General features: G+C 43.9%; 1 protein-coding gene across 2 annotated transcripts in view; it reads right to left on the bottom strand.

Annotated features, from left to right (window-relative positions):
* The window catches only part of spidr (scaffold protein involved in DNA repair), a 29,392-nt gene that overhangs the window by 2,778 nt on the left and 3,469 nt on the right, over positions 1-23,145 (bottom strand). The window contains exons 1-12 of one of the 2 annotated variants that reach the window (XM_068737494.1): positions 22,922-22,940; positions 21,026-21,255; positions 20,165-20,271; positions 18,533-18,752; positions 13,637-13,841; positions 12,507-12,751; positions 6,529-6,687; positions 4,130-4,217; positions 3,370-3,510; positions 3,214-3,276; positions 2,468-2,660; positions 877-1,059 (exon numbers count right to left, since the gene is read on the bottom strand). In XM_068737494.1, coding sequence (XP_068593595.1) covers positions 877-1,059; positions 2,468-2,660; positions 3,214-3,276; positions 3,370-3,510; positions 4,130-4,217; positions 6,529-6,687; positions 12,507-12,751; positions 13,637-13,841; positions 18,533-18,752; positions 20,165-20,271; positions 21,026-21,255 — 1,834 coding nt within the window. In that variant the 5' untranslated portion in view covers positions 22,922-22,940. Of the gene's footprint in view, positions 1-876; positions 1,060-2,467; positions 2,661-3,213; positions 3,277-3,369; positions 3,511-4,129; positions 4,218-6,528; positions 6,688-12,506; positions 12,752-13,636; positions 13,842-18,532; positions 18,753-20,164; positions 20,272-21,025; positions 21,256-22,921; positions 22,941-23,145 lie in introns of those variants that run through there. The other variant, XM_068737493.1, reaches the window with a different exon arrangement.

The raw sequence follows: 23,145 nt of genomic DNA, 5'->3' as shown, positions 1-23,145 counted from the left end.
GGCGCTGCTGCTGCTGCTCCACAAACACAAACCCGGGGACGTGAACGAGATACTGAGTGGAACGCTGATAAATTGCACGTTGTGGTCTGAGCCTTTTTTCCACTTGTAATTTCGAGAAAATGGTATTCGCGCACGAGTGCAGAAGATAATAAGTTTGTTTTCTTTTTTTTTTTTTTTTTTTTCAGCCACCTGACCAAACACGTTGGGCCAGAGGGGCCAGAACCAAGAGGGCTCAGTCTGATCTTTGCCCTCGACTGTGACACACCGAGTCGACAGATGCAGAATATTATCGCTTTCACGCTGGTTTCTTTCTTTCTGCACCACATTTACATAATTGGAAAGACTCAAAGAAAGTAAAGCAATATTTCACAAAAGGACTAATTCAAACAAGGTTGATAAAAACAGCACAGTAGGACTTTTATGTTTTCATTTTGTTGCAGAAAGTTTTGATGTTGGACAAAGCTTAATAACGTGAAGAAAAATGCACACCGAGCGTATGCGATAGAGGTTTAGGGGAAACAGTGTTCCTTCAATCTGTAACTCATTTTCAGCGGATCATTGCACCCTCATCTGAAATGTAAAGCCTTCTGGGGAGCAGACATGTTGATTTCACTGACAAAATGACGTGGGAATTGATTGGAATCCAACTAAATTCCATGTGTTTTCGTTTCCTAAAGTCCTAAACAATGACAGCCGGAGGACACTGAATAACAAACAGCGATGCCTTGAAGCCACATCAAGGCCTCTCGCTGAGCTGTAAACTCGCGTATGAGAAAAACAAGTGGTTTTCTTCCCCTGAGAAAACAACCCATTGGGCATGTTCTGCAGGAATCGCATGAAAGCCACAGGAGTCGGTGAAAGAGGGAGGACGCTGACCTGAGAGGGAGCAGACGGAGTTGGGTGTGATCTCAGGACTCAGGGGATCCAGTCTCACAGGTTGGGGCGGGGTCTCCGCCCGAGGCTCAGGCAGCGAAGGAGGCTCTGGTCTGGATGAGGACGTGAGATCAGGGTCCACGGAGCACATCTCTACAACCGACTGCTCCACACACAAGAGAACACCTGGATTTGGGGAAATTTTGAAATATTACTCCACAACATGGATGCGAAATATGCGACAAACTAGATCCCCCGATTGTGTTCATCCCCAAACCAGCAGACTAGTTCTGGTCCAGAGGTGGAAGAAGTTCTCTGGAACCACAAAAGGCTTTTACACGACTTATTATCGCATATGTAGTAGTACTCCCAAAACGCACATGCACAGACTTGTTGGAGTTTCCCTTTAAGTAAATACACAGAGGTAAGGTATACTTAAAGGTGTACTATGTAGCTTTGTCAGTTGAAACACACAGTATTCAAAGTTTGCTTCCTGCTCGGCTCAACCAGCCAGAGAGCGCAGCAGTGGATGAGCCGAGCTCCAGAGTGAATGAAGAGAGGGAGCGGCAGCGAAACAAAGAAATGAAACGCTACTTTCTGACTGTTTCACGGCGGTTTCGCTCTACACACCTCCGCACATCGCTACAGGAAAGGCGCCGCAATGCCGGATTTTGAATGAATGCAGCCGAATCGCACACTGCGGCCCGTCAGCGATTGTGTCTCCGCTCGGCCAAACGCCGACAGCAGCAGAGGACAGAGACGGAAAACAGGGGAAACAATGACGAACATAAAAACACACAAACGACGTCACAACCCTGTTGTTCGTCAAATAACCGGCGCTTTGTAGCAGAGACGCTAAAGGGCCTTTTGGCGTTGTTATTGGCTGAGGGTTACACCCCCGCGTGGTGCCAAGATGTTCTCTGTGGACGCTCATAAACAACAAAATGAGACGAAGAGAGAAAACACAGACAGAGTCTCTGTAGACACAAACAACACCACTCATTTCTCAGGGGTCAAAAGTGAGGAGGGAATACTTTTGCATCAGTCGAAACATTGCTTTGGAAAATGCTGCATATTACACCTTTAAAGTATCAGAAGTACTCATGTAATATATATACACGACATTAGATAGACGTCAGTGTTAATGTTTTTTGATATAATCTAATATTTCTATACATAATAATAAATTAGACACAGGTGACATTTTACTGCACGGCCACTTCTCCTACTTTTGTTACATTAAGTACACACAGCCCAAAATACTGCTTTACTTTTACTTGAAATGCAGTACTTTTGTTATGGAGTACATTTACATTGTTGTACTTCTTCCACCGCTGCAAGTAACTAATGACTTTAGCTGTCAGATAAATGTAGTGGAGTAAAAACTATTATATTTGCCTCTGGGATTTATTAAATTATAAGTATAAAGTAGCAGAAAATGGAAACACTGAAAGTGAAGGACAATAATCGGTGTTGTTGTACTTTGGGTGGAAAGTCAATAAGTGTATTTACTACTGTTTGGGTGACATGTGCACGGCTCATGACATACAGCGGTTGAATGGCATGTCATGTCAGGTCACGTTGAAGCTCTAACCGTGTTCTCTGATGGCATCTGTGAATGACATGCGACAGGCGCCGGGGGAATTTAGTGCTTCGAGGACACAGGAAGTGAGCGCACAGGAAGTGCTGACACACAGGGCCACCGTTCGCCTGCGGGGCCTCTCGGGCTCCTGAAGACTGGGGTCTGTCAGCACCAGCCAAACCTCACCCTGGCCTACATCACTACTCTGAAACACAAGAGGAACAGACGGAGAGCTACTTAGAAACAGAATGACCTAGAAAGAAACACTTTTACAAGGAAACGTTACATTCAAAAACAAGCACAAGTTAGATGCAAATTGTATCGCCTGAAAACAGCTTTGAGGAGATTATTCGCTCAAACAAGCTACACACCCCAGAGCTGATCACCAGCACAACATTACAGCAGTGTATCTGTGTTTCAGTGGTGTGAGCGTGAGACAAAGTCCACTTTGTTCTGAGATGTTATCTCATCTTGGTCAAAGTTTAAAGGTCTCACCAATCAATGGTAAAGAACACACACAGACAGACACAAACACACACACACACACACACACACATGCACACACACACACAGACACGCATGCACACAGCGATATGAACGCTGCTCTCTACGTCAGAGCTCAATCTTATCAGTTTGTTGGTTCAAATGATCTCAAGAGGAGGACCGAGGAGCTCCAGAAGACACACAGTTCATCGTGTTCTTCCAAATTCAAATTAAAAATCGGTATTTTTCATGAATAAGAAAAAAAAAAAAAGTACCTGCATCTTTCTCTTGTACAGAACAGTGGCGACAAAACTGCAGCGACAGGTTTGACGCTCACTCTGAAAAAAGAAAGACAAAAAGAAAAAAAGAAGATTAGTCATCATGATCTGCAGCAAATTCTAGAAAACGTTGTGTGTGAGAAATGTGTTGACCTGCAGTATGTCTTGTAAGGTTTGTTTAGTGGGAGGGAGGTAGAGCAGCGACACCGTTTGCTCCTCAGCAGGTTCCACTGAGCTCTCCTGACCAGACAGCAGGTAGCAGAAACTCGGAGCAGCACCTGCAGGTCTACGTCCCTATAAAAAAAAATATATATATATTGATTCCTAAATATGTGTCGTGTGTGTGTGTGTGTGTGTGTGTGTGTGTGTGTGTGTGTGTGTATGTGTGTGTGTGTGTGTGTGTGTGTGTGTGTGTAAAATGCAAAAGTAGCAGTGTGGATGTAGCCTAAGGCTCTCAGGGCCACCGTAGTTTTCACTTGGTTCATCTCAACACTGGTTTCAGTATTACGGTATACTTCTGCTCTATTGCAAATAAAAGGCTGTAAATGAAAGGTGTGGAGTTTCCTTGTTAAGAAACTACAACAGCTGACTGATTCCTCATTCGACGGAAAAATAATCATCAACAATCATTGAAGTGAAATTTTTTGGGGGACAAAATGCCACAAGTTCCCGGCTTCTTAGGTGTGATGAGTTGCAGCTGGATATCTTCTGTGGTTTTGGCCGGACAACACTTCATCAATACATTGATGAAGTGTTTTATGGACCAAACAAGGACTTGATCAGGAAAACAGCACTTTAATTGATCACGAAAACAATTAGTTGCAGCCCCAATTCTTATTATAAAAATGAGAATATATTCCCCAAACCAGAGGCATGATGAGGGTGCATGACTCCTGCTGTGGTGGAAACTTACACTGCTCACACTCGGTGTGTTTCCGTGATCTTTAAGAGGCGTCACTGGGGGCCACAGACTGTCTATCAAGCTGAAAAGCCTGGTGCTCCTGAGAGTGAGACACAAAAAAATGGAGAAAGAAAAAAAAAAAAAGAGTAAGGCACTGAAAAGGGTGCGTGTGTGTGTGCGTGTGTGTGTGTGTGTGTGTGTGTGTGTGTGTGTGTGTGTGTGTGTGTGTGTGTGTGTGTGTGTGTGTGGGAGCAGGAGAAACTGGTGAATAAGGAACTTTAACGGGAAGATAAAAAGCTTTAACAGACAGTTTCACTTCCACTGAAACGCAGCACTGTTAAGACGCAGCTTGTTCTAACAAATTGGCAGAGAGCATGCTTGGGCTGGCAGAGCACACACACACTCAAAAAAAAAAAAAAAAAATGTTTTTACAAGCAGGTTTTGAGATACTGAAGGGTGGGAAAACAGTCCAACCCTAGATGTAAATCACAATATCTATGTTTTGCAAAAATAACAAGGCTTAGAAAAACAATGACAAGTGATTTTTAACGGTTAAAGTTTAAAGTGCTCAATTAGTGACGTTTGTCTTCTTTCATTGTTAATCTCACGATGACAGACGGAATTTAAATCACGCTCGATGTGCTTTTGTGACGACTCGTTTCCGTCCAGCTCATGCTGGAAGGACTAATGCATAAGTAGCGACGACAGGACACGACAATCTTTTGATTCGCTGTCTCTTTTCTCAAGAAGAACATGTTGAGCTCAGGGCGGCCGGTCAAAGTTAGTAATTCAACCACGAGGAGTGTGCGCCGTCGTATCAGCCAGCGGTTAAACAACCTGTTAGTCAGCCCGTAATCACAGGGTTTCTTTGTGTGGAACTGGTTCTGCAGCCCATTCAAGTCCAGCGAGGCCTGCTAAGGGATGAGTAACGACAAACTAACAGAACGCATTCAACACACTCTGATTTTCACACTGAGCTTACTTCTTTGTTTGTTTGGAGTGAGTTTCAAGTACGGCTTTTCTTTTTTTCCTTCTTCTCTTTAGTCAACAGACGTCCAAGAATAGGTAACTTTTCTGTGAAAATACCGTCTTTACCGTCAGGGCAATATTGACACGACACACTGCTCACACAGGTTCCAGGGCCTCTGATTGTTTGTTCAGAAACCACACACCCCTCAAAAGACTGATATTCTTAAAGAAGTAGATTCACGTCTTGGAAATTATGCTTACTCACTTTTTTTTTTTTTTTTTTTTTAGATGAGAAGATAAGACACCACTCTAGTGTGTGTGAGGTAAAGACGAAAGTTGAGCCAGAGGCTGGTTAGCTTAGCTTAAAATAAAGACTGGAAACAGGGCAAACAGCTAGCATAGCATTGACCAAAAGTAACTAAATCTGCCCAAAATCTGCTCTCAAGCGCGCTGATTTTCACGTTATTTCTTGTTTTGTTTAAGTCAGATTAAAAACCAAAGAGTTAAAGAGCGGAGTTGTGGTGGTACCTTTGGACACAGCCAGGCTAGCTGACTCCCAATGCTTTCAAATCTTTATGCTAAGCTAACGGTCTCCTGGCTGTAGCTTCTTGTTTACCAGACATGTGAGCGGTATCAATGTTCTCGTCTACCTCTTGGAAAAACGCAAATGAGCATATTCCCCCAAAAAAGTCAAACTATTTCCACACGGTTTACATTGTGTGATGGGCTTAGATTTCCGTATATTTACTGGTTCTAAGAAACTGGGGGGGGGGGGGAGAAGATGAATGCCTTATTTACCCCGACCAGACCAACGTGCTTTTCCACTTGAGCTAGTACGATGTCCCATGTGTGAGCAGTGGAGATGGCCCATCCATCACGGGCCGACCACAGAAATCCTCCAGAGACATTATAGGCTGCGGCGGCACTGGAAATACAGAGGACGTAAACATACCCCCAGCCGGTCTCTAAATGTTCCCATGTCAGTTCTTCTAACTGCTGCTAATCTGGGACCCTGAGTATGGAAACTCACGAGGGACACAGAGCGTGCCGTGCACCTCGGTATCACTTTACATGTAAACACAGTTGCACCGCCGGTAGGACAGCATCGTCAGCTTCATATGAGCAGCGGAACATTAAACTGTCACTGTATCGCAAATGTGGGCGTTGGTGTTTCAGAGGCATAAAGATAAACTATTGGAGATTCACACATTAGACAATGGTTTAGCTTGAGGCTCAGCGCCTTTACAGCACAAGGCCCTGAGGCATTGACCCAGGGTTGTTGTTCCAGATGGCTCAGGAGCGAGATTAGATAACCTCACACAGAGCAGAAATCCATATCACAGATTGGTGTTGGTCTCGGGTTGTAGTTGAAGTCAGGTGAAAAGCTACCCCGGGTTTCGGGGGGGTGGGTGGGGTGGGGGGTGGGGTGCGCGGGGTCTCACCTTTCCCGAGTGACCCGCTGCATCACTTTGATGCCTCTCAGCAGGCAGGTCCTGCCCCGCCACTTGTGGCAGTACTGGTGGAGGTCGTCCTGGCGGGGCAGGAAGTGGAGCTGGACCACGCTGAACGTCCCGTAGCTGTCCTGGACGAGCACACAGAGCCTGGGAAAGACAGAATTAGACTGGTTTGATACACTTATGAATACTTGTTAATCATGTTAAACGTGTCCTAGGGAGTAGAAAACCATTTGTTTATGTTCTCTCACCAAAACACACAATATGCGGATTGTTTACACCCGTGTTTACTTGCTAGCAGCCTTCTTCTTCTTCTTGGCTTTTCCTGGTGTATTGCTATGCTTCTTTGCACATTACCATCATCAACTGTTGATCAGCAGAATATTGTGAAACATCAGATCTGTATGCCGTCATTACTTGTGACGTCGCACAATCACAACAAAACTGGAGCACACTTGTCAACAAATCATTGCTCCTTAGCGCTACTAGTGGTCAAAAACTCCACATGGCATCTTTACATTTATGTAGTTGAGGAGCAATATTTATTTGAAAAACACCTTGATTTTCCAAGTACCAAAAAGTATTCTGAGGACACCTACATGTTCCGTTTGTGTTTCCGTCAGCTGCTGTCGTTTACGTGCAGATCTGAACATCTTATTTTCCTCTTTATCTTTCTCTCATTGTTCTGCCAACAGCTCTACTAATCTGCATGGATCATTGCAATCACATGCAAAACAAGGAGCAAAATGCACCCAGCTGCAAAAGCTTCATGGGCGTGTCCGCGCTGTAATAACACGAACGCAATATCTTGGGTGAATCACACCGTGAGACGGGGCAGATAGAAGCACTTCGTGGGGCCTTCGGCCGCCGCGATCCGGTTGTCGTGAATTTCGCGGCTCCAAAAAATTTGTAATGAGGCAACATTTGGATTTTGAAGTTGTCCCTTTAACTTGGACAATAACTCCCTAAAAGTCCTCAGAATGACTGAAAGTTGAAACTTTTAATGTATCAAAGCAACTGGGCAAACTCGAATGGAACAAACTAGTAAATTGAGATTTTGAGTTCTGTCACTTGACTCACTTTTCAGCAACTTGCCAATACTTGGTGTGCAGAGTAACATTTCTGTTTCTTTTGTGTGCTGCTTTAGTCCTACTGGGTTTGTAATGAAGACACTATTATAATACAATCAGATTTTCACAATTCCCAACTGGTTTCTTTTAAACCAGATAATGCGATCCTTCTTTGTTGTATGAAAAATAACGACCCATTAACACAATTAAGACATCGAGAGTGACACGCTAACAATAAGGCTTAGTTCTGACATTTGGAAGTGTTACTGCTGCTAGCCGGTTTGACAGGCTGCCGCTGACAGAAAAGACCTTTGGCCCACAAAGTTGTGAGGCAGGGAGCTGCTTCGTATTCCTGCACTCTGCTGCTCCCAGTGAGGGGGGAACTGGAACTGCTATAGGCTCCAGTATCTCAGCCAGTCAAGCCCAGACACGGCCCGGTACCAGCCCCGAGAGTAAACAGTGGAGTTCATATCCCCTTAGACAAGCAACAGGAGGAGGAGGAGGAGGAGGACTGTCAGCGCGCCCATAACGCATGTGCATGCATGCGCACATCGCAGACGTTTGGAAAGTTTTGAGGCTGTTTTCAACCACCTGACTGTTGGTAAACATGGGGTCTGTCTGTGTTTGTTTTCAGAGACCTGGAAATAGATATCTCAATAACATTCCTGCCATGACTTCTGGTGGCGTCGGCCAATGTTTTCACCAAGATTATTCTCAGTTGTTTGCTCCGATCCAAAATCAGAGCTATAATCATGGAAAATGCAAATACCGAGACTAAGAATCTATGTCGGAGCGGCACACAGGAGTGTGTGACGTTTAAGGTGAAGTAAAGAAGAGAGCCAAGCTCATTTAAATCCCTTGTTGGACAAGAAAATGCCTCAGGATCAAAAGAAAGTCCCTGAAAATGTTCACATTCTTTCAAAACAGAGAGAATATTTGCTACAGGTCAGGAGAAAAATTGGCTTCTGTCCTACGATGAACCCGGTCCTGAAAAAAGGAACCAATAGGCTCCCACTAACAATAGTTCTCATTGTTTATTGATCTTCTGATTTAGTGCTTTGTGAAAAATGACGTAAAACAGAGGAAAGCAGCAAATATCTACATTTGAGTAGCTGCCAGCGAGTCTATTCATCTGATAAATGACTGAACAGTTTCTGGACTCATCGTTTCTCCAGCCAATTAGGAGTTGTTTATTAATAACCAACGTTTTTGGAAACGGGCTAAACTTTTAATGGATGCAATATCTTAACAAACAAGGCTGGCGATGTTCCGTAGAAAGAAGAAGATGTTCTTTAAAAGAGTGTCACAAAGACATAGTTAGACTGTTCTTAAAGGCTTTAATAGTTCCTTAGAACATCTGGGAATGATTGTTTCTATCAAACTCAAACTGGGGGATATATAACTATGTTCAGCTGCAGATTAATACACACTAGGTGTTCTAGTGAGGACTGACAACACCGCGGCGGTGTTTAATAGATCACCAGTGAGGCTCATTGATGTGTTTGTAATCGTTTTTGGACAACAAAGGAGGAACGTTTAAGGTGTGATTAGTGGCCAGAGGAACACGATGTAACAGGCTTTGGCTAGAGTGGAATATTTATGAGCAGGATCAGTTCATTGTTGGTTTGTTTTTGTTCATGGGATTTGTTGACAATAACATAACTATAGGCCATAAAACACCAGACGTATACGATTAATACAGGCACATAAAACTATGAATCATGTGAGAAAATCAAACCAGGCTAAACCAATCAATCAATCAATCAATCAATCAAAATGAGCCGGCCTACAATCTGAGCACAGCTGCTTCAGTCACATTATTTGGTGGGAATATAAATACACTTTCACTTTGAGTGCAGCTTGTCTGAGCTTGTAAAAACTTCACAAGACAACCTGATATGACACTTGACAGACAGAAAAGAAACGAGACGGGACTCTCAGTGGTGCCAGCTCGACACAAACAACCGCCTCCCCGCTCGGTCCCTCCTTCTGCCCGTTAACAGCCCGACTTCCTCAAAACAGTCACCCCTCACTCCCCAGGACAGCCTCTGCCATTGGCCAGCTTCCCTTCTCAGGCAGTTTTCAGGAATTTGTTTTTGTGAGCGCTCACGCAATTCTCAGCAACTACGGTTTTCTTCCAGGAACTACGATTCACGGAGCATGTGCAAAAAAAACACACACACACACACACACACACACACACACACACACACACACACACAGACACACAGACACACAGACACACAGACACGCTGTGTGCGCATGCACATTACTTGGCAACGCACAAGTAAGTGACCCACGCATTAAGAACACAGCAGAGAGGCCTCATTGGTGGGGGGGGGGGCGGACAGGCGGGATTCCTTCCTATGTGTTGTCCACCAATCGGTGCAGGCGGAGTGATAAACACGGTTGTAACAGGATCCTTGCAGCACATTGTGTTCCTTCTCCACAGAGAGAAGAAAAAAAAAAAGAAAGAAGCCTCTCCTCTCATCCTGCAAACAGTTAATCTTTTTGTTTATTCTATTCTGGATTTACGGGAACTTAACGTCTTCTTCAGGCATAAATATCACATTGGCTTCCCTCCCATGTGTGTGTTAACATAGAGGCTAAACAACAAAAGGATCAAATAAGCATGCTGACCAGGGGAGTGAGTCATAGAGGACACAACATGAGAGGTACACACTGTCCTCGTCTTTCTACAGACCGGGGCAGTAAACGACTCACTGCGTCCTGGAAAAGGACAACAAGCAGTAAAATATACCAAGAAGTTGTTGTTCAAACCTCGTAAAAAGAGGTACGAAAGTGTGCTGGAACAACTTATTGTATTATAGAAAAACATTTCAAAAATGTTTTTTTTTTTTTTTTTAAAAAGAACATCTTGTGATTAGAAATGTAACTTCCCAGATGCAGGGACTGAGGAAGAGTCATCCACATATTTTGAATCGAGGCCCTCGTGATCGCCTCCTAACCTCCATCCTTTCACTTCCAGCTCTGTTGGATCTGGTTGAGTAACGAGAGAAGCGGGGAGGACAGGGAAGGAGTGCTTCCGGTCAGAGGGCGGCGTTTGTTTACCAGCCAGCAGAAGCAGCATGGCAGGAGCGGGGTGTCATATTACAGCCGGAGCTCATTTAGTCAGTTGGCCTGTCAGCTGACTGGGGCTCTCCTTTCACCACAGAGTGCCCCTCGCTCCACTCAGAGGAACCAAAGCTTCTCTTTTATTACTCAGCAAAGAACTAGAACAACAAGACCGGGGAGGGCCAGGCAACTAAAGGTCACGCTCGCTGGATTTGCTTCAAATAGGACGTTCACTGAGTCAGGAACAATAATAAGACCACTTGAGTAAATCTCGTTTCAATAACACGGGAAGCTTTGAGGAGCTCGCGCTGCGAGTCGTTCTAACCAGAGTTAAACTGTTTCTTAGAAAGGTGGTCAGACTCCACGCCACTGGACAGAAATATCGCTTCTATCATTAAAATAAGTCTTTCTTAAAGCTGCAGTCAGAAGTCCATATCTTTGTATCAACAATAAGAAAAATAACGTGATGGAAAATGAGTCACAGGTAGTGACAAACCCACTGTGGATCAACACACGACTCTACTTTACTATACTCTGTAGCGTTTTAGTGTCTTTCAGCTCATTGTTTTGGTTTTCACGACCCACAACATCTCACCATCAACATTTCCAATCACATCAGGCAGATGTTTCTGAAAAAAGAATCAAACATACGGTGATCAGGCTGGGTGTCCAGAATCTCGACAAATATCTGAAAAACACTAAAAAAGGTCCCAGTTTTCAATTAAGTCGGTCTTCTTGCGGCCAGTAATAAATGAGAGCATGCCTACGGTGCGTTCATGAGCGCCTCAAACGTGGTACACTTCAGGGTCCTGGTTTGGGGGTTTGAAAGTATGTTCATTCAAACCAAACAGCAAACACAATGCAGCATTCAGCGGCTAAAAAAGACAGATATTTCTTTCAGGAGGTGGTGGAGACCAAAACCAGAGCTAAAAGAGAGTGATTATAAAACTCTGGATTAACAGATTAATCAAATGGTATAAAATGCCCGCTACAACTTTCTACAGCCCAAATTGATGTCTTCAAATGTCTTATTGTGACAATCAAAACCCAAAATATATGTTTGCTATCATGTATGACAAAGAACAGCCTAAAATCCTCACATTTGAGAGGCTGGAACCTGCATAATAGGCAACTCATTTTCTGAAAATCGACTACTCCTTAATCATGTAATCCCTCAAGCACTATGAATAATTTTTTTTCTATGAATATTAATACAGCGTTTAGGCTCCACCTTCAGATAAAGTAACCGAAGCTAAAACAAACCGTTCCACTCAACTGAACCGTTTCTGTATCGCTGAGACTGAGCGGCGTGACACTTTGACACCCAACATAAAATATACTTGTGGATTTCTTAATAGCATAAAAGGTAATAAAAGCTGTTGCAAACCTGTTACACCCAGCGGAGAACAAATGGGCACCAATTCAACTGCGGCTTGCTGGTGCACGAGATCCTGAACACATCACGCTGTCTTTTACCGAGAATTGGGCCGAGTTGCTCACAGAGGGGCTGGATTCAATTAGAAATGTTTGTGTCCTTTGTCAAGCAATGCCATATGGCTGGAGACAGTGCGAGCGCTTTGTGGGGCCCGCTGCGCTGCGAACAATAGCTCGACCACTTAGACACAATGTGCCACCAAGGAGAAGCATGCAAGCCTGAGACCTAGGGAACCAGCATGCAATTCTTTTTCTTTATTACAAAAAGCGTAATTTATACTGTGGGAGTGAAGCATGCACAGGAGATAAAATGTGATTCTCTTTTGGCATCAAGTGACAAACTAAAAGCCTCAGTGGGCCGCTAATTATCGGCTGGTACAACAGTACCTGGTTTTGCCTTTTTCTGGAGGAGGAGAAGGAGGAGGAGGAGGAGGAGGAGCTGAGGAGGACCTTGAGGGAAGTCTGGGCTTGAGGATGGACACGGGAGAGCAGTCAGGCACAGGGATGGAGTAAACTCTCTGGACCACCACCTCCACGTCCTGCCCCACAGAACCAGCCTGGCCGAGCCCCTCGATAGCTTCCAGGAGAGAAACGCAATGTCTCGCTAACACTCCTGATCCAGAGGCAGCAACCTGAGGAGAAGAGGAAATGAGACTTACACTTACACCTTAGAGCTGCAATGGTTCGATAAGTCATCAGTTAGTTGATTGGCAGAAAACTAACCTGCAAGTATTTAGAATTTCTAAGGAGAAATGCCTGTTTCAGCTTATTAAATATGAATAATTGCAACAGTTTAATAAAATATAAGACTGTCTTTGAGTTACGGACTGTTGATTGGACAAAACATTACCTTTCAAGATGTTAACTTGGATTTGTAACGATGAATCTACTTATAATAAAAGTAATCTTTTGTTGCAGCCCCATGCTCTGTTTGTGTGAATGCAACATGAACTCATTTCCCTTTTTCATTCATTCATTTGTGTATAATTTGTCGTCAACACACATCGTGTTGGTTAGCAGTGTTAACCATAAGAAACACCTCTTCTTTACACTTCATTGGAAATCTGATTTGAAAAAGAGGGCGTGGCCGACGGTGCAGAAGTCACTCAAATCGCTGCCAAAATAGAAGCAAACAGATTCAGATTGAAGAAATCAAACACGCATGTAAGCTTATACCCTTTCAGAGACTGAATGCACCGCAGAGACTATTTATTAATCTTTATCTAAAAACATGTTGTGAAATGTTTTCTTGATGAAGACTATTGACACAAGCCTCCTCATGTGTGATCATTGGCACAAAAACAAAGTAAACCTGAGTAGAACCTTTTGTACTGAAGCTTATTGAACTGATGACATCTGTGATAGCGGCTGACAGTTAGTTACAGACTTCATGCATTACGAGGGTTAATACAAGTCTGTCTGGTGTCTAACATGACCTGTAACTTACTACATACAGTGTCTTTTGAATCGAAGGACTAAATGTATGGCGCGTGATTGTGACATCAAAGCATACGTACTCGTTTGGCATCGCTCTCCGCTGTGGTGCTGCTTTCCTCCAGTAGTCCAAACGTCTGACACAAAGAACACGGGTTGCGTCTTTCTGCTGAGATCGGGCCTCTAGGAGCCGACACGCTGGACGGTTCGTTTGCGGAGTAGACTTTCTGGCTGAAGTGCGTGTTCAGAATGATATCACAGCTGAAGCCCTCGATAGAAAGACTTTGCCTGCAAAGAGATACACTCATTAGATTCATGATTAAGCAGTTGTTTCAGCGCTATTGTTGCACTCCACGCCTCGACTCTGCACTGTCTTATTGGAGGTTGAGACCTTGAATTCACCATGAAATTAAACATAGTTAAAGGCGTTGGGCAACGATGAACAGTTTGTGTTGTGATTGCGTTGATAACAGATGCAAAGACTTTATAGTACATTAAATGGAGTAGATTATTGCACAAACGTGGGGGGGGGGGGCTGAGAGCTCGAGACTGAATGTCAAACTCAGATAAGCTCCCCAACCACCTCCACAGGTTCCTTCACAAGGTACCACCCAGCACCGAGCACAAGATCAAAACACGCTCTCCGAGGCAACGCGAAAACACACAACAGATGCTTTTCATCCTCTTTTACTGGAGGTGAAAGATACATTTTCCATATAAGCGGGGCTCTTAAAAAGGCAACACCTCGCATGCTCGATGAAAACACTTTCCAAATGTGACATCACGCACGGAAAGAAATACTTCAACGGACGTCACGGGCCGAGCGCTGAAGAAAAACACCAAGTCGAATGCAAAGATTGCGTATATGTGACCTGAAGTGCTCTCGTGTTTAATTTCACCCATTTGTAACCGTTCACCAGCTTGGATTTCACCGTGTGTGCCAAGAAAGAGAGGCGGAACGTCTCCATAAAAAAACATTTCCGGTCAAGTGTTTCAACTCATCAAGATAAATGACACACACACACACACACACACACACACACACACACACACACACACACACACACACACACACACACACACACACCTGAGTGGTACTGAGCCTGAGAATAAAACCTTAATGAAAGATAATTACATGGCGCATTGTTTGCGGTTACGTTTTAATTTATGACTTCATTTCTTCCACATGTGACACGGATTATGGCGTGATGATGGCTTATCGCTGACTCACAACCAAGATCACCGAGTGACTGGAACTGCTGAACATGTCGCAGCTCGTCTCGGTGAACCAGAGAAATAAAGAAACAAAGATAAAGTGGGGAAAAAAACGATTTGTTTGAATGTGATTATCATCTACACTCAGAATACACTGAGCTGACAATGTTGGGTGGACCGAGCGGAAACGAAATGTAGTCTAAAGCAAACTTTTTGAAAGTTATGAAGTTCAGTTTCTGTCTTTATTTAGGTGTTTTTTTAGAGGCTGCAGTTTGTCATTCTGGTGAATTGTATCGCATTAGACCGACTGGAGCCAATATTCAGTCCGTCCTCATTGATATGAATGGGTTTTGAATACTTTGTCTTTTAACATATCAAAGCAGATCATTATTAATCATAATTAACAACAGAAGTGATTATAACGTAGAAAGAGGGTGGACACAACTACAAAAACATCTGTACGTCTCTCATACTAGAGTTAAATCAACAACTAAATAACACATTTAAAAGACAGGTTCATCTTTACCAAGGTAGTATTTTGTTCTGCAGGTTTTTGTCCTTGACTACATTGAACTCTACACACATGTTTTCCTCCCCTGGATTATGTGCAGCCAAGCAAGACTAATGTGTGTGTGTGTGTGTGAGTGTGAGTGTTTCAATATGAATAAACTTTGAATAATCAAGTGCTGGCTGCAGGTCACTGAACCGAACTCTTCTTCGCTCGCCTGGAGGCGAGGAGCGACGAGCGACGAGCTCTTCCGGAGGATCAAGCGGTCGTCCCGCTGCATACCGGGCACCGCACACGATGTACAGTACATACTGTATGCTTTACACTTTGATGACTCATCCATTAGTCAATCCACCGGTATTCTGACAGTCAATAAATCAAGTCATTAATCAAGTGAGCTGGTTACACGTCTACAATCTTCTCATCTTTCTATAAATCATGTTCCTAAACCTCGTCAGCCTAAACATGCATACTAACGTTCAAAATGTTAGACTACACAATTACTTGAAATATTTAATACATTTTTTTTATTTTCTTGCATAGATAACTTTACATTACATTAGTATATTTAATCATGTACTGTACTTTTGAGGTACTTAATTTGAGTGTTTCCATTCTATGCTACTATCCTAATAATGTACTAGATTTACGATTAATAGATCATTTGACAGTATAGATACTAGTAGTAGTAGTAGTAGTAGTAGTACTAGTAGTAGTAGTAGTAGTAGTAGTAGTAGTATAGTTATTAGCTACTTTTTTAGATTATGAATCAATTTTAAACATACGATCGGTTCATAATACATGATGCCATGTTATACATGCAGCAGGATTATTAGCGCCACTTAAACTACCTATAACAGTAAAGTACTGTGAATCAATAATAATGAATATTGTGTGATTATCATTCAATAATATGACATTATCCCTTCGTTAACTGTCTAATCTTGGCTTAAAGCTTCACTAAGCTTGTTTTTATTGCCGTCTTACTTCTTCATTTTGCCGTCCTGATTAAACAGATACTTGCACACTTGATGACTCTGCATAATCATATGTCTGATAGAACTCTTATCAGTCCAACATCTCATCAGAGCTCCGTGAGTCAGCGAGAGCGATAGAGCGCTGTTAGTGGAGCGGAACGTCCTGTTCAGGAGAACAGGTACAACGAGCGCACAGGAAGCGTGACCCCATTGTGAACAGGTGAGTGGGCAGCGGGCATCATCATCGTCATCATCAGACAGGTAGCCCAGTTAAGGAGCGGCCCCGGCTGCTGGCGTCACAGTGAACAATCCCTGCAGGTATTTCCGCTCAGCCCGCAGCCCACTCCCACAGCGAGGCGTGGGAGGTGGGAGGAGCCAACCTACTCACTGCAGGAAGTTAACCCCTGGTGAGTGTCACGCAGGAAACCGATTGGAGGGAATTTTACCAGACACTCTGATGAGCTAAATTCCGGGGTTTTCCACTTCAGCTTGTACTGTCGCTTTAAGAGTTGGACGTGTGAATATCTCTTCAGAGAACATAAAGCTTGTCATTCCTGGTTATGATTTAGGGACTTTTTTTAATATTGATTTAGAATATTGATTGATTTAAAATATAGACCAAATGCTGTAACTGCTGGAAGTGGTTTACACTAAGAAAGGAGGTTTTGAGGATGCTTGTTCAGAGGAGAACGGATTCTTTGAAAGAGTAAATGGGAGAGTTCGGTGGGGGCTCTACTCCTTCTGGTGATTTCAGGAATGAAATACAACAGGAAAGGAGAGGTGCTAAAGCCAGAGGTACTTTCAAGCCACCATGTGTTTTCAATCTCATTCCTTTGGCTCCCTCCACTCTCTGCTCCCAAAATGCTCCAGAAAATAATCCCACTGTGTTTTTTTTTCCCCGGCTTGCTGGAAATGACCTAACTACTGCCAGGAAGAGGAATGTGAAGCATTCCCTGGAGCTGTTCGTGACGTCAGAGCGCCGAGGAGGCCCCTGCGCTTCCGCCAGCCTGGATATTCCAGAGTACACTCAACCTAAACTCCCAACAGCTGGAGTCAACTGCTGCCTCGCTCCAGCTCCAAAACAATCCTGAAAACACACACACGCACACGCACACGCACACACACACACACACACACACACACACACACACACACCACCCCTCCTAGCCTCTCCGCCCTGCCTTCACATCTGGGCCTTTGCTGCTTACTATTGTGAGCAGCACATTTTCACTTAAAACCCAAAAGAATTATCATTCCTACAGAATTAATATCTATGTTTTTTTTTGTTTTTTTTCAATGCTTAATGTGTTTAATGTGTTTTATTCTGAATGCCTCCTCAGCATTATCTCACGATGTTCTGTTACTCTTTGTCCTGCACATCGTGAGTCATTCTTGAATTGTGTAACTGTGTCTTTTTTGTGTAGTTTTTTCATTGCCTGGCAGGACATGATGCCATTAAAAAAAAATCAAAAACAGGGAAGTGCAAGAAAAAGTTACACTGAGCAGTAGAATATTCAGTTTTCACAGATTTGTGTCTTTCTCTCGTTGTCAGCTTCATTTGAGACCATACAGTTACATTTATATATTCTTATTATTACAACAATCAACAGAAAATTCATCCAAAGCTATTTTGATAATTGATTCATTACAAAGGAATTTTGTCCGTCATTGGTTCAAGCAAAACTCATATAATTTGGTGACACTAATTCTTTAAACAGCCTGCAATTCATCTTAAAAAGCAGGAGGACCCCCGAAGGTGACAAATGGTCCTCATTACTTTACCTCCCAGTCAAAGTGTTCTGCAGCTGGTGCTTAACGGCTGTCACTTTCAGACCCTGCTAACTGCCCCACAGCCCCAAATATGCAAATGAGACTGCAGCAAAATGGGATTTTCCATTTAAATCCTCCCTGAAGACACATTTTTAAGACATGTGAAAAGACAAAGTGTCAGTTAACAACTAAAGATTTTGTGAAATTACATCTACGCCTTTTGACTCACTGCACAACATGCCTCAACGTATGTCCACAGGAAGTTTCCAGTTTCCTCATTAAACTTTTGTAAGTTGCATACTGGACACAGCACTGGCTCCAAACTCGTTCTGATGTCATGAAACCCCGCTCACATGTTCACGTGTTAAACTCAGATACTTTTCACTTTCCTTCGAACTCTGCACACACATTATTTTGCACAGTGAGGGTCAAACACCCAGGTAAAGTGACAGAGAGAGTGAACCGGGGGGGGGGCGCTTTAAAGCGTGACATGTACTGCATCCTCTCACCATGGCGGGTATATGTGGACGATGTCTCTGGGTGCAGGGATCAGCTGGGCCGCGGTCTCTCGGTTGAACAACACCAGCACACGAGCCGGTCCCTCAGAGAGAGGCTTTCTGTGCTGGTGGCCCTCTCCGGGAGGCGGGCGGTGCTCGCAGTGCGCCAGTTGCACGCTGCACTCCTCCTGAACCTCCAGCACCTCCAGCACCAGCACGCCAGGCCTGTCCACTGGAGAGCAGATCAACAACAACACAGATGTTGAGTGTGTGTGCGTGTGTGTGTGTGTGTGTGTGTGTGTGTGTGTGTGTGTGTGTGTGTGTTTCAGTGTGCGTACGCAACAGTGTACTCGTGCTCTCACGGACTCTCGCTCTCTGTGGGACTCATTATGCGCCATGAGAGTAATTCTCTTTTACCATCAGTAACAGTTCGCACCGCATAGCTGTGAGGCTGTGCTTGAGTCAGCCCGAGCTGGACACGAAACGCAGCCAATCCCACTGGGGTGAGTGTGCAAATGTTTGGAATTTCACTATGGAGCTGACTTTGCTTCTTTTGGCCCGAGCGATACAGTCGACAGATATAATTAAGAAAAGCAAATGGAGACAATGCCCTGAAGCCGTAAATCAAACTGCGATACGAGAGCGACTTGACCGCGTTCACATTTCTGTGTGTGAAGTTGATTGCAGTGAAACGTGAAAACTGCAGCATGGAGCGCTCACAGTCGATGCAGCTACGTGCGTTAACAGTCCCAGAAAGGGGCCGGAGGGGGAATTTTAATACGATAAGACAAAATCATATCAAAAAGGGATCGCTGGAGAGCGATTACATCTTAACACGCATTTGTCCAAACATGAAATCGAAGCTCTTCATTTGTGCTCTGTGCGTTCAGGTCCCAGATGACTAAATCATCAGAATAACCGCAGGGCAGTCGGCCAAACCTGAGATCGTCCTCGAGTCCTCCTCCCGACCTGTGATGATCCGAGTGTGTTACATAACACATTCAAGAAATTACAGCAATAAAGATAAACATGTGTCATGTAGCAGCATGATGATCTGGTAAGAGTATTGTTATTGTTAGGAATTAACCACGCAGTGAGACAAATAGATAACACACAAACTCTCACGAAAAAGTCTGACCATGCACTCAGGACATCTGACTGGAAAGGCTTGAAACCTCCGCATGAACAGAGCTAGCCGTCAATGTAAAAAAGTAAATACTAACTTCCACACTTTAACTCTTTACGCTAATAAACCCATCGACTGACCGCCAACGCTACATTGCATCAGGTGGGTGTTTTTCCACGATCAACTGTCACCTTTAAGCCGCTGCTTGTGTCCTATTCTAAGGACACACTTCACAACGAGAGAACAGAAGTGGTTTGGTACACCGCAAACAGGAAAAAAAAAAGAAAAAAAGAACTAGGCAAGCAGTTTCCTGTCACCTACATACTGAGTTCATGGTTCAGGGCCACAGCGATCAGACTCTCCATACCATCACACGCAGAAAGACAGAATCACGCCAGCTGAGAGGCGGGCTGCGTCCCACTCACAAATCAAAGTTCATTGTTAAACGTGAATGGCGATTCAGGAGGAGAACGCGTGCGGTGTGACTGTGGAGAACACCTCAGGTTTGTGTTAATCACCTGTTGTCGTTGTCGTTGAGGTGTCAGAGGTGGACTGGTGCTTCCAGAAGCTGACGGCTGACCTCTGTCTGCACTGGAGTCGATTCAGCCTCTCAGCAAGACCTCCACTGTACGAACAAACGAACAAACAAACAAACAATAGACGGTGTTGCTTGATAAACTCACGCGGTGTTCAAACTAAAGCTCGTGCGGAGTTGTTTATCTCAAAAGAAATTGATTTTTCAGATGCACAACGCAAGCTGTCGATGGCTACAGATAGCCATCTGTCAGATTCGGTGGGCTTGGAGATGGCGGTGACATTTAGCACCCACATCGTGACACCAGGTGTCCCTTTCATCACCCGCCCTGCCGTGGAAACACTGACGTCTGGCAGCGAGCACTATGTCTCGTTACTTTGTGTGCTCGTATTATGAGGCAATACACTTGATATATACATATACAGTATATAAATATATATATATATATATATATATATAGACACACACACACACACACATATACAGTATATATATATATAATATAACGTGAGGTAGGGACGGTTGTTCTGATCAGATCTACCAGATCAGCCACTTAAGCAGTTATCAGCTAAACATGACCAATATTCATGTCAAAATTGTTGTTCACAAGATCCTGTGTTTATGCGATCATTCATTCAGTTATAACGAGCTGCTGACACAACATCATGTTACAGGATGTTACACAGACACTGTAGTCAGCAGAATAAATGGGGGGGGGGGTAAGGGAAAACAATTATCGAATTGGGAATCTGCAGACACTTTAGGTTTCAGATTCACGGTACAAAGAGCTGAATTGGTGCGCGCCTAATGTGGCTTTTTTCAAAACAAGAAACAACATTCAAACCTTTGAAACTTCCTTCTCTTCTTGGCGGAGTCCTCTGGAGTCCTGGACTGCCTCGCCTGCTGCGGTTTCTGAGGCGTCTGCAGCATCGCCTGAGCAGATCTGACCCAGTCACTCACTGACCTCTTGCTGCCCTCACCGGTTTGGGGAGGAGAGTCCGGTCTGCTCGACGTCACCGCGACGTCAACGCCCTCGCCGTCAGACACGTAGCCGGAGATCTCCAGCTCCGTCATCTAGGGACAGAGGCACAATTATTTATTAATTTACTTTAAAAAAAACAACTACTATTTGACCCAATTTTGAAACCAGTCACGCTTGAGTTCATTTGAATATCTTACAGTATTAAATTACAGATAAAATACCACTTCATATTAGGAGGATATTAGATATTTAAAAAAGGCCTCAGCCTTCGGTAAATTCATGAGTCATTAAAGATTAAATTAAATCAATAGATTCAATCATACAGTGGGTGGATATGGTACAATGCTACACTGTCAGGCTGATGCATTCACAAGATAGGGCTTGAAGCTTTTTTTTTTTTTTTTTTTTTGCTGCTCACTACACCTGAGGGACTCAGTTCTCATGGAAAAATTCAGGAGAAACCTGAGTTCCTGTCATGTGCAGACAAGACCAGCATACCGGGCCTCCGTCAAGCCAACATGCTGTCTCATTTGAATCAACTTGACCCTGCTGGGCGCCGCGCCAGCAGACGTCACACTCCAACCAGCTACAGAGAGAAAGGAACACTATGTTCCTGGCCGCGGCTCAAAAATGTTTTCACCCGGCACCGAAAAGCATTGTAAGTACACAGCTCCGCCGCGGCCTCACTACTCGCATGTTTCCCTGAACAAACAGTAGTAAAACATATGTTTATAGCGGCGCTCTGTTGACACGGCCCTGATCTAGCAAAGAGCCCCGATGCGGTTCGAGGTCCTTGACCCTTCTTCAAGCGGACGGTGTCAGAGGACCGGGACGCGCTTCATCCTCTTCGGCCTTGAGATGCAAAACCGCCCTCACAGCTCCGCCTATCCACTCTCAGCGCTAGTACAATAACAGAGGAATCTGGCAGACATACGTGGAGTGAGTCAGCCGAAGATTTATCTGGAGCTACAAACTTTGACTTGGACTGGGATGGTCTCTTCTGTATCCTGTTAGATCCGGTTTGATTTAAAAGTGGCACTGTGTAAGCAAGCTTTCCGGGCAGCAAGGAAATTCAAATTGGTATTTTTTTGCTGCTGTAATTAAATAAAGAAAAACACCATATTTTGTACTGAAACGTTATTTAAAGAGAACGCTAACTCCCCCGTTTGTGCCTTAATGGCAGGAAATTCTTAAACATATTTAGAATGCATTTCTTTTTTGTTTGATCTAAAAGGTGAAAGCATCCTGGTCCGATTGTGAATAATTAAAGTTATTATAAGAAAACCTCTGAAAGAACGGGAGGAAAGAGGAAGTAAAACGGCTATAGAACGTTCTGCAAAACGTTCTTGGTTCAAAGTGTGCACAATGCTACGAGAAGCTACTTGCAGTAATACTAATACTGTGCAAAATGTTGTAAAAATGAATGCTTTTCCAAGATAAAAAAGTTAAAAACAGCTAGAGACCCAAGTGTTCTTCCCATTACTGAATGTGCACAGTCAAAAAAACCAACATAGACATTTCAGCACAACCATATATGAAAAAGGAGGAGCCTTTCTGTCCTCCTAGGAGGCCTCTGACCACAAGCCTCCAGTGAGGTGATCTTAAGTCTGGTTTGACCCCAGAGAGCTGATAGCAGCAAATTAAACTGTGACAGGAGGAAGTAGCTGGGTCTGTGGGGGGGATGTTAATCTGCTTCCTCTCGACACACAGCCTGCAAAAAAACTCAAGAGCCTCACAACAAGATACTTGTGACTTAACTGCACCGTGAGTTTGTTGATTAGCCGGCACGTTATAGTACAAACGCTGTGCCGATTCTATCGATTAGCGGCTTCAATCGTCGGCATCCTGTTCAGGGAACGCTTTCCAAAATCGCTACAGACAAAAAACGCATCGCCGCAGTACTGTGGCCGAGTCTAACGGGTCAAATACATGATGTAGGCGTGTGCTGTAACTATTAAAACGCCGTGCGTGGTCTTAACACC

The sequence above is a fragment of the Cebidichthys violaceus genome, unplaced genomic scaffold (assembly GCF_023349555.1).
Source record: "Cebidichthys violaceus isolate CVI_PGR_0920_01 unplaced genomic scaffold, fCebVio1.0.p SCAF_8, whole genome shotgun sequence".
Classification (NCBI taxonomy): Eukaryota; Metazoa; Chordata; class Actinopteri; order Perciformes; family Stichaeidae; genus Cebidichthys; species Cebidichthys violaceus.
Note: the sequence above shows the minus strand (reverse complement) of the source record. Positions and strands in the feature narration are given on the sequence as shown.